The sequence below is a fragment of the Mustelus asterias genome, chromosome 2 (genome assembly GCF_964213995.1).
Source record: "Mustelus asterias chromosome 2, sMusAst1.hap1.1, whole genome shotgun sequence".
NCBI classification, from domain to species: Eukaryota; Metazoa; Chordata; class Chondrichthyes; order Carcharhiniformes; family Triakidae; genus Mustelus; species Mustelus asterias.
Genome location: NC_135802.1, coordinates 118,841,582 through 118,857,128, shown reverse-complemented (window position 1 = coordinate 118,857,128; position 15,547 = coordinate 118,841,582). Strand labels below are relative to the sequence as shown.

The window sequence follows — 15,547 nt, the reverse complement described above, 5'->3', positions numbered from 1 at the left end:
CAGGCTTCCTGAATAACACTGCCTTAAATATAGGCATGAGAATCTGAAACTTCTGAAAATGCATCTATTGGTGAAAGTGTTTGGCTCAGAAATGACTGTGTGCATAGAACATAGAACAGTACAGCACAGAACAGGCCCTTCGGCCCACGATGTTGTGCCGAGCTTTATCTGAAACCAAGATCAAGCTATCCCACTCCCTATCATCCTGGTGTGCTCCATGTGCCTATCCAATAACCGCTTAAATGTTTCTAAAGTGTCTGACTCCACTATCACTGCAGGCAGTCCATTCCACACCCCAACCACTCTCTGCGTAAAGAACCTACCTCTGATATCCGTCCTGTATCTCCCACCACGAACCCTATAGTTATGCCCCCTTGTAATAGCTCCATCCACCCGAGGAAATAGTCTTTGAACGTTCACTCTATCTATCCCCTTCATCATTTTATACACCTCTATTAAGTCTCCCCTCAGCCTCCTCCGCTCCAGAGAGAACAGCCCTAGCTCCCTCAACCTTTCCTCATATGACCTACCCTCCAAACCAGGCAGCATCCTGGTAAATCTCCTCTGCACGCCTTCCAGCGCTTCCACATCCTTCCTATAGTGAGGTGACCAGAACTGCACACAATATTCCAAATGTGGTCTCACCAAGGTCCTGTACAGTTGCAGCATAACCCCACGGCTCTTAAACTCCAACCCCCTGTTAATAAAAGCTAACACACTATAGGCCTTCTTCACAGCTCTATCCACTTGACTGGCAACCTTTAGAGATCTGTGGATATGGACCCCAAGATCTCTCTGTTCCTCCACAGTCTTCAGAACCCTACCTTTGACCCTGTAATCCACATTTAAATTTGTCCTACCAAAATGAATCACCTCACATTTATCAGGGTTAAACTCCATTTGCCATTTTTCAGCCCAGCTTTGCATCCTATCTATGTCTCTTTGCAGCCTACAACAGCCCTCCACCTCATCCACTACTCCACCAATCTTGGTGTCATCAGCAAATTTACTGATCCACCCTTCAGCCCCCTCCTCTAAGTCATTAATAAAAATCACAAAGAGCAGAGGACCAAGCACTGATCCCTGCGGCACACCGCTAGCAACCTGCCTCCAATCCGAAAATTTTCCATCGACCACCACCCTCTGTCTTCGGTCAGACAGCCAGTTGCCTATCCAATCGGCCAACTTTCCCTCTATCCCACACCTCCTCACTTTCATCATAAGCCGACCATGGGGGACCTTATCAAACGCCTTACTAAAATAACACTGGCATCACACTGGCAATGCTCAAATAAGTAGTGCGTGCCATACAAATCAAATGGAAGTAGCTCAATTTTAGTGCCATGTTGAATGGCACTTAGCTCATTGCACCAGAAGATTTTGCATTAGGGCACAGGACTCTTCTGTGGCATAGGCCAGGTTTAATTGGAAAATATCTTGCTGTTGACTACAAGGCAACTCAAAAAATACATAATCTGACTGAAAATAGATACTTACTGATTAAGTGAACATGGATCAATAATAAGAACATTTTGATTCAGTACAAAGAAGCAAGATACAATGTCAGATTTTGCAGGTCTGGCAGTATCTTGAACATAAGAATTAGGAGCAGGAGTAGACCATCTGGCCCCTCGAGCCTGCTCTGCCATTCGATAAGATCATGGCTGATCTTTTTGTGGACTCAGCTCCACTTACCCGCCCGCTCACCATAATCTTTAATTCCTTTACTGTTCAACAATTTATCTATCCTTGCATTAAAAACATTCAATGAGGTAGCCTCAACTGCTTCACTGGGCAGGGAATTCCACAGATTCACAACCCTTTGTGTGAAGTTCCTCCTCAACTCAGTCCTAAATCTGCTTCCCTTTATTTTGAGGCTATGCCTCAAAGAGTTATATTCAATTCTAACATTAACTCTGTTTCTCGTTCCACAGCTGCTGTCAGACCTGCTGAGTACTCCCAGTACATTGTTTTTATTTCAAACTTTCAATATTCACCATAATCTGGTTTTATGTTACTACATCAAACATATTCCAATTGTAGCTGAATGCAGTCAGCACTGAAAATGGCTTTACAGCCCGTCAATTATATTTATAGGGTGAAGCAGCTTTCACTCTATTCATCATAGCCATCATAAAACATATTCCTTCATGAAGTGAAATAGATGACTTAAATCATCATGCACAGTAACAGCAATAATTAACAAGAGGGTGTTAAATTAAGTAGGACAAAATAAATCTACATTTAACCATATTAATTAAATCAGTTGCATGTTTTTAATTTTTCAAAAAGTATAAACTTAGCACATCTTTTCTCAGAAGAGCAGTTTTAAAAATAGAGTTCAAAAATGGTTGTCAAATTTAAATAATTGGGGAATCATATAGTTGGCCTGCTCTCTCTTCAGATGAGCTGCAGTGAGTGAACCACTCGTTCTGCCTAGTATCATTAGGGAAATAGGTCAGACTACATGCACATGGGAACTGAAAGCATTAGTAGAGGAAGGAAAGTTAGCAAGTACTCATCCTGCATTGCAAATAGATTTAAAAGACAAAAAATATTTTTGTTAGAAATCCATTTTCTATTTAAAATGGAAATTGCTATGTTGGCAGTGTGCCCAGCAGCAATACACTTCCCTACAGTTAATAAAGCTACAGATCACTCTCATGTATGTCCAAAGATAGGCCCAATGAAGCCATTCTGGAGGATCAATCATTATTGATTCTATGGACAGCAAAAAGAAAATTGGTCTCCACCAGAGGATAGAATATTAATTTTAATTGGTATCTGTTATTTTTATACAAAGAACAGTACAGCATAGGAACAGACCCTTCGGCCCTCCAAGCCTGCGTCAATCATGATGCCTGCTTAAACTAAAACCGCATGCACTTACAGAGTCCGTATCCTTCCATTCGCATCCTATTCATGTATTCGTCTAGATGCCCCTTAAGTGCCACTATCGTACCTGCTCCCACCACCTCCCCGGGCAGCATGTTCCAGACATTCACCACCATTATACATTGAACAAAAGGCACTCCCTATAAATTTTCATTCTCCTTAAACCACCATTCTGCTGTAAAATGGCAGTGATGGTGGGATAGCAGGATTCCTACTCTTATTTTACTTCCATCTTTTTGAATTATATCTTATTTGGCATATTTTGAGTAGTGAAAGTGAAATATTAACAATTCTATGACCAACAATGTGACTATTTATTCCTTGCCTTGCACTACGCATGGTTAATTTGGCCAGCTACCAGTCCTACAACATTTGTCAATGCTCTCTAAAATTGGCGAGATGAATCTCCTTACAAATTTCCCAAATTATCTACAGGGAAGCACTTAGTCATCACCTGACACCACAAAAAAATGTGCATTTGTATCGCACCCTAATGTTGGCAATTTTCTAAAACCAAAGGATATATTAGGAAGGGAAGCCAAAAACTTGGTCAAAGATTTGGGGAGGCATGGTGGCACAGTGGTTAGCACTGCTGCCTCACAGCGCCAGAGACCCAGGTTCAATTCCGGTCTCAGGTGACTGTGTGGAGTTTGCACATTCTCACCGTGTCTGTGTGGGTTTCCTCCGGGAGCTCTGATTTCCTCCCACAGTCCAAAGGTGTGCAGGTTAGGTTGACTGGCCATGCTAAATTGCTCCTTAGTGTCAGGGGGATTAGGAGGGTAAATATATGGGGTTATGGGGATAGGACCTGGGTGGGATTGTTGTCGGTGCAGGCTCGATGGGCCAAATGACTTCTTTCTGCGCTGTAGATTCTATGATTCTATATGATGAGGTTAGTAGCTCAGATTGGGAGCAAATAGGATCCTGAAATTGCAAGCAATTTATTTGGGTCTGCTATCCTAATTAAGGCATGGAGCAGAATTGATGGTAATCTCCTAAAAACAGCACCTATTAATGCCAAAATCCCAATTTGTGGAAGCAAAAGCCCATATTCCTTTATACCATCACAATCTATCTGCCAATATATTGGTAGGGAGGTGGTGGCATAGTGGCAATGTCACTAGACTAGTAATCCAGAGGCCCAGGTTAATATCCAAGGGGTAGGTTCCACAGCACCTGGGGTGGAATTTAAATTCAATTAATAACAAATCTGGAATCCAAAGCTAGTCTCTGATTGTGAGCATGAAACTATCATCCATTATCATAAAAACCCATCTGGTTATCTAATGCCCTTTAGCAAAGTCTGCCTGGTCTGGCCTACGTGACTCCAGATCCACAGTAATGTGGTTGACTCTCGACTGCCCTCTGAAATGGCCGAGTAAGCCACTCAGTTCAAAGCAACTAGATTTGGGCAACATCCACATCCCATGAAGGAATAAAGAAAAAAAAATCTTCAAACTTGCTCTTTATTTAGAGGACAGTGTCTTCTACTGATCCATAGCTTCACAGAAAGCAAGCCCAATAGTCCTCAAGCAAATCATTTATCAGTTTAGGCAGTTTTATTAACTTGTTAACTTCTGTTCAACTAGACAAAATCCACAGCCAATGTTTTCAATATACCAAATCATCCATTGCTTTAAAAGATTAATAATTACATGTGGTTTGAACAATATAAAGCTGCAAATCGGAATTAAAAGTGTTGCATGTGTGAGCCCTCCATTAATACGTGGGTAATGCTCATTCATTAGCAAATTTAATTTGCCATAATATAGCATCCCTTGCTAAATCTCACAAATGTCTACCACATGTAGTGCAATGTGGCTAGAATACTATTAATATTGCACTGAAGTACCAGAGCTCATGAAACCCCGCTTGAAGGAATCCAAGTAATAACAAATTGTTTGCCTTATTCGTTAGTGAAACACATCTCAGTTCTTTACAACAACTTCTCTGTCGCCCCACCTGAAAAGTAGGAACTCAAATACTTATTGCATCAATTTTTGTCAGTTTCTCATCAACAGACTCTTACCATGCAGTTCATTGCAAAGTGATTGTGCTGTGTTTGAAGTTCCATCGCGTGCTGATGAGTCGCTCCAATCTCTGTGTAGCTATTCAAAAAGAGTCCTTTGTTGTGAGAGATCCAGTCAAACATCTGAATAGAAACAGGAGATTTATTAAACACATTGAATCTCAATTAGATCTATGAAACGACATATCATGATAGACACTGGGCTGCTTGTAAGTTATTGCACACCAGTGACTGAAAACAAAAAAAGGCACAGCATGCAAGATGGACCAGTCTAATTTAACACAGGCTGCATCTCCTTCAGCTTAATGTTTTCTTTGTACACAACTTGCTTGAGTAGTAACCAGCAATTTTACAGGCACTTTGGACACATTTTTAGGGTGGAGGTTTGGCAGCAGCACTACACATACATAGTAACAGCAGAATCATTTGAGAATTTAAAGGGATCTGACATGCCGAAAGATGTTTTCCAAAAGTGCAATAAAGGAATTAGTGTTGCAAAGATGATATTGCAATTAGTTTTAAACAATTAATGTAAGTAGAAAAATTACCTAACAAACACACTGCAAATTTATGTTGGAAACATGTAGCTGTATTATACTAGTCATTGTAGATGCAGCATAATGCAATATGCATCACACAGCTGAATTATTTTAAAGTATTTGAATGACATGCATTCTTCACATATTGCAGTATTGTTTAGTTTGATAGATTCTAGGGCATCTGCATTGAACATGCATAGAAATATGAAGGTTTGGTTCAGTTGCTTCAGAAGATTATGGATCGAAGCCTAATTCCAGGACTTGCACATAGGCTAAGATGATACTTCAATGAAATGCTGAAATTCAGCTGGGTTTTAATTGGCGCCTGATCACATGGACATCGAGAATCATTATCATTGTGCTGGATCCTGCGGTCAGAGGCACAGCTGGGGCAGGACTTAAGACTCTGAGTGATCTCTCTAGTGTGAATTTCACGTCTAGCGGCATTGCAGCATTCTTTACAGAGAATTCACGGCGTGCAACTGAAGTGATGTCACCAGGCCCTCGAAGCAGCCAATAACATTGAACAATTTTCACCAACCACCCCGCCCGCGCCCCCAACTGAAAGGAAACTGAAAGTATTAAAATAAAATTACCCTTAACATTTTTATGTTGAGTAAAGTAAAGATTAGGGCACGGTATGAAGGTAGATGCTAAGATAGTCTGAATTTTTAAAAATTATTTTAAAAGTTTACCTTGAAAAATTCATTTATTAATCATTGAGCACTATGCCAAGACTACAACATTATTGTTTCAGGGCCAATTCTGTTCACATTTTGTTAATCACATCAGCATTAAAAACTCAGTTAAGGTGCAACTTTTTAATGAGTTTCAAACAAACACTGACAGCTTACCATCAACCACCTTCCCACCACCCCCCGCAAAACTCAGCCCCTTATTCAGCAGGCATGTATTTGTGCGCTTAGGATATCCAGGTAATGCATATCAAGAATAGGAGACCATCTCATTAGTTAGGTATTCTTATGTTTCTTCTTCACTTAGCATCCCTCATGCTATAGGTACACAAAGCAGTAAGGCATGATGAGGAGCTGCCTTCAGGCACTCACCTGATGAAAGCGCAGCGCTCCGAAAGCTCGTGCTACCAAATAAACCTGTTGGACTTTAACCTGGTGCTGTGAGACTACTTACAAAGCAGTAAGGAACAGGAGTCATTGCATTATGACAACTGTTATGGGTATTGTGTGCTGCAGCTAAATTTAAACAGCAATAATTAGAAACATGTAAGCATTGCTCCAAGTGATAAGCCTACATGTGTTACTGATTGTAAGTTAATTCACAGATGACCAAGACGCACATTTGGAAAACTACAAAGTTATTGCAGCAGGAAAGTAAGATTTACGGTCTTCCTGAGAATTGTTATGGAATTTCTTGCAAATTTCCTCAACTGGATACAGCCCTCTTTTTTGCCAGAGGAGAAGTGAAGGAAGAAAGTATGGTTGAATATGGGATTAAGCCCAGTAAAGGGTCAATCGTGCCTCTTCACATCAACATTGTCTTCTGCGGGTGAATTCCCATCGAGAGCTCAAAGCCTTCAGGTCAATTAAGTATCCTTGGACACGTGATCATCTTACTTTAATATGTGATAATGGTTGAATTTTCACTTCATAGTGCCTTTTACAACTGGAGGACAGTCCAAAGTAGTTCACCATCAATTAATTACTTTTGAAGTTTAATCACTAATATAACGTAGGAAAACACAGTGGTCAAGCTTCACTGTGGTGCTGGCCCGGGATCACTGGGAGAAATCCCTTGTGCACCTTTAAACAGGCCAAGGGATGTTTTATGTCAGTTGAGAATGCAAGCAGCAGGACCTCATTTTCATGCCTAATTTGAAAGACTGCACCTCAGGAAGTGCAGTATTTATTTAGTACTGCACAGAAGTGTCAGTCTAGATTTTGGGCTCAAATCTCGAGTGACCCATAATCTTCTGTCTCGGTCAAGGCTGACACTCCAAAACAAGTACTTGCTAATACAATAATGATCTTAACAAGAGAGAAATACCTATAAATAAATATTTGCAAATTTCATGTAAACATACAGATTACAAGTGTGTATTTTTAAATAATTGTAGGGCAGAACTTTTCTGTAATAAAAGTGAGCATGGGATGTGCAAGGGAATAAAAAAATCAAAGATATTGTAATGATGATGAATAATGCAGAATTATGCCAATACTCCTATCCTCCATCCAATCTGCTCTTTTCTATTAGTTAAAATCCCTGGCCAAAATAATGGAAACATTACAACATCAGACTACATGTTCAGACTATATATTTAAAATTACCTGTACAGAGTAGTTTGTTCATCCTGCGTTCTTATTAAGCTCTTTTCAATACACTGAAATCTGCTCAAATATGACTTTCCAGTCTCCTGAATTTCTCTGCGATCAGGATCACAAACTCAACTGTCATGATTCTGCTGCTCAGTCACTTAAAGCCTTATGGCAATCTTTTCATGCCTACAATACACCAAAACCCCAGCCCTCCAACCCCCGACTCCCCCCCCCCGCCCCCCACCCCCCAACTATGCACACATCCCAAACCATTATTACTGCTGAACATCTGACTGTTATTCTACTTTCAGATTTGCAGTATTTTCTGTATTTGTTTCTTTCCTGCAAACATACTGCTGCAACATTTAATTGCTTTGAATGACAAACACCAACAACTAAAATTGCTGTAGGACAGTGGGTAATATAACAGGTTAACAGCATGAGGTTCTTTACATCATGAGTTCATTAATGCATGGAGCAAGCGAGAGAGGATACACTGGAGGCACTACAACACCTTTACTGGCAAGGGGATGCAATTAGAATCATAGAATGATACATTACAGGAGGCAGCTATTTGGGCAACCATGTAATTGTTGATTCTTTGATAGATTTATCTAATAAATCCCATTCCTCAGCATATTAAAAATGCAGACAAAAGAATTTATATAAAACTAAAGATAGAATGTATGACTTTAAAATGGTGACTCAAACATGACTGCATGCTCTGATTTAATTATCCCTACCTTTTAGTCCTGCTTCACCTTGGTCTTGACTCCACAGGACATCAACTGGTAATATATTAAAATCACTATGCGGCATTACATATCCCATTAGAAAATTCAATCCAAACATTTTCTATCCCATGTTAAAATGTCTGAATATTTCCTTGTGATCCAATAAATAGTGCTATATTAGAATGAGAAGGTCATATTTGACTGTCACATTACAATCAGTATTCTCTGGGTAACTGATCCGTTCCAAAAAATTCAGTGCAGCAGCATCTCCATTTTCTTAAACAATGAATTTAAAAGATATTTTTAAACATTTTGATTGTTTTATATTTTTCAATTAAAATCTTAATTGGTTAGGGGATAGGAGACAGAGTAGAGATAATAAGTATGCACTCAAATCGACAGGATATGACATGTGATGCACCCTCCCTGGGGATCTATACAGGGGCTTCACCTTTTCACTATATTTATAAATGACTTAGATAAAGGAATAGAGGAAATATATGTCCAAGTTTGCTCTCAACACTATGTTAAGTGACATAATAAAGTGTAGATAGGAGGAGAATACTGTAAGGGTATATTGTCAGAATGAGTCAATGGCAGAAGGAGTTCAATTTGAAGAAGTGTGACCTCATTCATTTTAGAGTTAAGAAAAGATAGATTCACATATTTTCTAAAAGGTGAGAAACTGGGACATGCAGAGAGATTTAGGGGTCTAAGTATAGCAATCACTAAAAGGTAATGGACTGGTACAAACCATAATTTAAAAAGGCTAATGGAATGCGGCCATTATCTCAAAAGGTCAGAATACAAGGAGAAAGGGATTTTGAATACAAAGGTGTAAGTTTTGTTACAGTCACAAAGTTTAGAAGAGTAACACATTAAGGAAACATACATAATGAGTTCACAGGGAAGTACACCAAAGATTCACCACAATGATGGATGAGGCCTTTACTCCCCTTAGCATAATACAACTATATATAATACACCTATATGAGATGGTTAAACTAACTGATTAGAGCAGACATTATTAAACTACTTTATCCGGTGGTGAAATCCAGAATAAATGTTAAAAGTTATAGCTAGGCTTGTTGGAGGTGATTATCTCGAAGCTCTTCATAAAAAGAGTACAGTAAATCTGGAAAGCTTTAGGCTAGGGTCAATTAAAAAAATTCAAGATAAATTTAAAGGTTTTTATTAGGCTTATGGAAGCAAGGCAGATAGCAAAACAGGAAGGCAGGGTATTATCGGAATCGCTATAAATTTTGAATTCAGAAAGGGGAACATGCAACAAGATCCACCATACATCAGTCCACATACATCAGTCACTAAAGGTAAGCATGCAGGTGCAGCAGGCAGAAAAGAAAGGCAAATGGTATGTTGGCCTTCACAGCGAGAGGATTCAAGTATAAGAGCAGGGACGTCTTGCTGCAATTTTACAGGGCCTTGGTGAGGCCACTCCTGGAATAGTGTGCGCAGTTTTGGTCTCCATATCTGAGAAAGGATGTTGTTGCTGTAGAGGGTACAGCGAAGGTTTATTAGACTGACTCCTGGGATGGCAGCACTGATACATGAGGAGAGATTGAGTCGGTTAGGATTATTGTGGCTGGAGTTCAGAAGAATGAGGGGGCATCTCATAGAAACCTATAAAATTCTAACAGGACTAGGCAGGGTAGATGCAGAAAAGATGTTCCCACTGGTGGGGGTGTCCAGAACCAGGGGTCAAAGTCTAAGGATACGGGACAAGCCACTTAGGACTGAGATGAAGAGAAATTTCTTCATCCAGAGAGTGGTACCCCTATGGAATTCTCTACTACAGAAAGCAGTTGAAACCAAAATATTGTGTATTTTCAAGATGGAGCTAGAGATAGCTTTTGAGGTGAAGCAGATTGAAAGAAATGAGGGGAAGATGAGATCAGATTATTGAATTGGATGATCAACAATGATCACAATGAATGGCGGAGCAGGCTTAAAGAGCTGAACTCCCAACTCCTGTTCCTATTTTCTATGTTTCTATGTAGGTAGATGGAGATTGAGATACAGACCAGCCATGATCTAAATGAATAGCAGAGCATGTTTGAAGAGCTGAGTGTCATACTACTGCTCCTATGTTCTGTTAAGATTAGTTGAAGTTCTGCCACCATTAATAGCACAGAATTCTAAACTGCTAAGAACTGCCCCTTTGTGGCCGAGTTCTGGGTTGCCAGTTGACACCCCACTGGCAGCACAAAAATCCTGTGCTTACCCAATTTACCCACCACCCCTAAGACATCATTGAAAATTACATCATTTTTATTTTCATGAATATGTATTTAAATTTATAATCAAGAGGAAACAAATAATTTGCTTTTAAAGGGCCCATAATACCCTCAATAAATCCCAAAGCACTCTGAGGTCAGTGAATTACAGTAATAGTAATTAATAAGTCATATCTCACAAAAAGAAATGATATAAATGACCAGTTAATCTACTTTAACGATGTTTAGCACACACCCACTCTTTTTTGAAGAATAGTGCATGAAAAGGCAAACTGGCAAGAGTTTAATATCTCCTTCAAAAGACACCATTCTGACATGTAGCACCCACCTTGTCAGTACTACACCGAAATGTCAGCCCACATAAAGCACGGAAATTCTGAAACAAACCTCTGATTCACAGGTGAGTGCGTTACAATCAGCTGTTCGTGTGCATTTCATCCTCCCATAATTTGTTGTTGCAGATGATTGCCTCGGTGCCTTTTTGCATCTCAGCTCAATATTTGGATCTGCTTTCCAAGGAATTTTAGCCTGGGCCTTAGGGGTGGCAGTGGGAGTACCCCTGTTCTGCACAGATGTGTGTCTTTCCTTTTCCCATGGACCTGTCTTTGTCGTTCTAATACCCCTTGCTCATGTCTGTACCTATTGCTGTGGGTTCCTCTCTCCCATTATCCATTAAAGTAATAACAAGACATTTGGAAAGTCAACACGCAATCCATCAGTCAGCATGATTATATGAAGGGTAAATCATGTTTGACTATTTGCTAGAGTTCTTCAAAGATGTAATAAGCCAAGTGGATAGTCATAGAGGTTTACAGCATGGAAACAGGCCCTTTGGCCCAACTTGTCCATGCCGCCCTTTTTTTTTTTAAACCCCTAAACTAATCTCAATTGCCCGCATTTGGCCCATATCCCTCTATACCCATCGTACCCATGTAACTACCTAAATGCTTTTTAAAAGACAAAATTGTACCCGCCTCTACTACGAGTAATATAATTGGGTTCCTGTAGATGTAGTATATCTGGACTTCATGAAGGCATTTGATAAGGTGCCACACAGAAGGCTAATACACAAGGTAAGATCACATGAGATTAGGGGTAATTTATTAACTTGGATAGAAGTCTGGCTAACCAACAGAAAGCAGAGAGTTGGGATAAATGGGTCTTTTTCTGGCTGGCAAGATGTAACTAGTGTGGTGTCACAGGGTTTGGTCCTCGGGCCCCAACTATTTACAATCTATATTAATGACTTGGATACAGGGAAAGATGCTACTATAGTTAAATTTGCAGATGACACGAATGAACAATGAGGAAATAAGAAATTTACACGTGAATATAGATAGGTTAGGTGAGAGGGCTAAAATGTGGCAGACGGAGTTTAATGTGGATAGTGTGTGGTTAACCATTTTGGTCAGAAAAATGGAAAGGCAATTTATCATCTAAATGGAGAGACTTCAGGGTGTTTTGGTGCAGAGAAATCTGGATGCCGTCGTGCATGAGTCGCAGAAAACTGGTATACAGGTACAGTCGGTAATAAGGAAAGCAAATGGAACCTTGGCATTTAAAGCTAAAAGAATAGAGTATAAAAGTAAGGAAGTGTTGCTGGAACTATACAAGGCATTGGCGAGATTGCACCTGGAGTACTGTGTACAGTTTTGGTGCCCTCGCTTAAGACAGGATTTGGTTGCATTGGAGGCAGTTCACAGGAGGTTCACTGAACTGATTCCAGAAATGAAGGGTTTGTCTTATGAAAAGAGGTTGAGCAGTTTAGGCTTATATTCTCTAATGAGGGGAGATTTAATTGAGGTATATATGACGATAATCAGTATCGACAAAGTATACGTCGAGTGGATGCTTCCCCTGTGGGGAAATCTAGAACAAGAAGTCATAGTTTTAGGATAAGGAGTGGCAGATTTAAAACAGAGATGAAAAGAAGCTACTTCTCTCAAAGAGTCATGAATCTGTGGCATTCGCTACTCAGGCTGGGTAGTTTGCTGCAGGCAATGGTCTGTTTGAGGTTGCGCGGTTGTTTGAAGACAAGTAGTGGGGGTGTGGGGATGACCTTCAGGAGATCAGTGACCACAACACCACACAACCCTGCCACAGCAATCTCTGCAAGACGTGCCAGATCATCGACACGGATGCCATCATCTCACGTGAGAACACCATCCACCAGGTACACATACTCTTGCGACTCGGTCAATGTTGTCTACCTGATACTCTGCAGGAAACGATGTCCCAAGGCATGGTACATTGGTGAGACCATGCAGATGCTATGAAAATGAATGGACGCTGCTCAACAATCACCAGGCAGGAATGTTCCCTTCCTGTTGGGGAACACTTCAACAGTCAAGGGCACTCAGCCTCGGATCTTCGTATAAGCATCCTCCAAGGCAGCCTTCACCACACAACACAGAATCGCTGAGCAAAAACTGATAGGCAAGTTCTGCACATGAGGACGGCCTCAACCAGGATCTTGGGTTCATGTCACACTATCTGTAACCCCCACGACTTTCCTGGGCTCGCAAAATCTCACTAACTGTCCTGGCATGAGACAATTTACACCTCTTCAAACTGTGCTTAACTCTCTCTCCGCTAGCATTGTCTGCACCTGTAAAAACCTGGTTATCTGATAAGACTCGCGAGCCAACCATTATCTTGTAAATTGAGTCTGTGCCTATATATGCCCTGATTGTGAACCCAACTCTTCACTCACCTGATGAAGGACCAGTGCCCCGAAAGCTTGTGCTACCAAATAAACCTGTTGGACTTTAACCTGGTATTGTGAGACTTCTTACTGTACCTTCTTGAACTGCTGCAATTCATGTGGTGCAGGTACACCCACAACACTGTTAGGAAGGAGGTTCCAGATTTTGACCCTGAAACAGTGAAGGGACGGTGATATAGTTCCAAGTCAGGATGGTGGCATATAGTGGAGCTTGCAGGTGGTGGGGCTCCCATGCATTTGCTGCCCTTGTCCTTCTAGATGACAGAAGTTGTAGGTTTGCAAAGTGCTGTGGAAGCAGGTGATTGGTTGTAGGCATTGGTTGTAGGCATTGGTTGTAGGCAGTCCAAAGATGTGCAGGTTAGGTTGATTGGCCATGCTAAAATAATAATTGCCCCTTAAAGAGTTTTGAGATGCGTAGCTTAGAGGGATTAGCGGGTAAATATGTAGGGATATGGGGGTAGGGCCTGGGTGGGATTGTGGTCGGTGCAGACTCGATGGGTCAAACGGCCTCTTTCTGCACTGTAGGGTTTCTGTGATTCTATGATCTTGTAGATGGTACACACACTGCTGACACTTGCATTGGTGGTGGAGTTAGTGAGTGTTTAAGCTGGTGGATGTGGTGCCAATCAAGCGGGCTGCTTCATCTGAATTGCGGTTGAGCTTCCTGAGTGTTGTCAGAACTGCACTCATCCAGGCAAGTGGTCTGTATTCCATTACACTCCTGATTTGTGTCTTGCGGATGATGGACCCCTTTGGGGAGTCAGAAGGTGAGTTACTTGCCTCAGAATTCCTAGCCTCTTGTCGCCACAGTATTTATATGGCTGTTCCAGCACAGTTTCAAGTCAATAATAATCCTCAGTATGTTGACAGTGGGGGAATTCAGCAATGGTAATGCCATTGAATGTCATGAGGAAATGGTTAGATTATCTCTTATTGGAAACGGTCATTGCCCGGCCCTTGTTTGCGAATGTTACTTACCACCTATCAGCCAAGCCTGAATCCTGTCCAGGTCATGCTGCATATGGGTAAAGGCTGTTTATGAGTCATGAACGATACTAAATACTGTGCATTCATCCCCACTTCCGACCTCAAGATGGAGGAAAGGTCATTGATGAAGTGAATCATGTGGAGGGTGTAGAAGGTCTGCAGAGAGATTTGGACAGGCTGAGTGAGTGGGCGAGGATCTGGCAGATGGAGTATAACGTTGACAAATGTGAGGTTATTCACTTTGGAGGAAATAATAGCAAATTGGATTATTATCTAAATGGAAAAAAATTACAACATGCTACTGTGCAAAGGGGCCTGGGGGTCCTTGTGCATGAGACACAAAAACCCAGTCTGCAGGTGCAACAGGTGATCAAGAAGGCAAATGGGATGTTGGCCTATATCGCAAGGGGGATAGAATATAAAAGCAGAGATGTCTTGCTGCATCTGTACAGAGCATTGGTGAGGCCGCAGCTGGAATACTGTGTGCAGTATTGGTCCCCTTATTTGCGGAAGGATATATTGGCCTTGGAGGGAGTGCAGAGAAGGTTCACCAGGTTGATACCAGAGATGAGGGGTGTTGATTACGAGGAGAGACTGAGCAGATTGGGTTTGTACTCATTGGAATTTAGAAGGCTGAGGGGGGATCTTATAGAGACCTATAAGATAATGAAGGGGCTGGATAGGGTAGAGGTGGAGAGATTCTTTCCACTTAGAAAGGAAGCTAGAACTAGAGGGCACAGCCTCAAAATAAAGGGGGGTCAGTTCAGGACAGAGTTGAGGAGGAATTTCTTCTTTCAGAGGATGGTGAATCTCTGGAATTCTCTGCCCACTGAAGTGGTGGAGGCTTCCTCATTGAATATGTTTAAATCACGGATAGATGGATTCCTGATCGGTAAGGGAATTAGGGGTTATAGGGATCAGGCGGGTAAGTGGAACTGATCCACTTCAGATCAGCCATGATCTTATTGAATGGATATTCAGAATACTGTAACTTGATTTTGTGTCTCTGTGCACTGTTTGAGAGCACATTTCCACTCCATCTGACGAAGGAGCAGCGCTCCGAAAGCTTATGGTATTTGCTACCAAATAAAC

The 15,547-nt window shown here is 41.1% G+C and overlaps 1 protein-coding gene across 3 annotated transcripts in view; it reads right to left on the bottom strand.

Moving 5' to 3' along the window:
• The window catches only part of LOC144510730 (triple functional domain protein), a 589,246-nt gene that overhangs the window by 339,216 nt on the left and 234,483 nt on the right, over nt 1-15,547 (bottom strand). For all 3 annotated transcript variants that reach the window (XM_078240506.1, XM_078240513.1, XM_078240521.1), the window contains one exon: nt 4,925-5,047. In XM_078240506.1, coding sequence (XP_078096632.1) covers nt 4,925-5,047 — 123 coding nt within the window. The remainder of the gene's footprint in view (nt 1-4,924; nt 5,048-15,547) is intronic.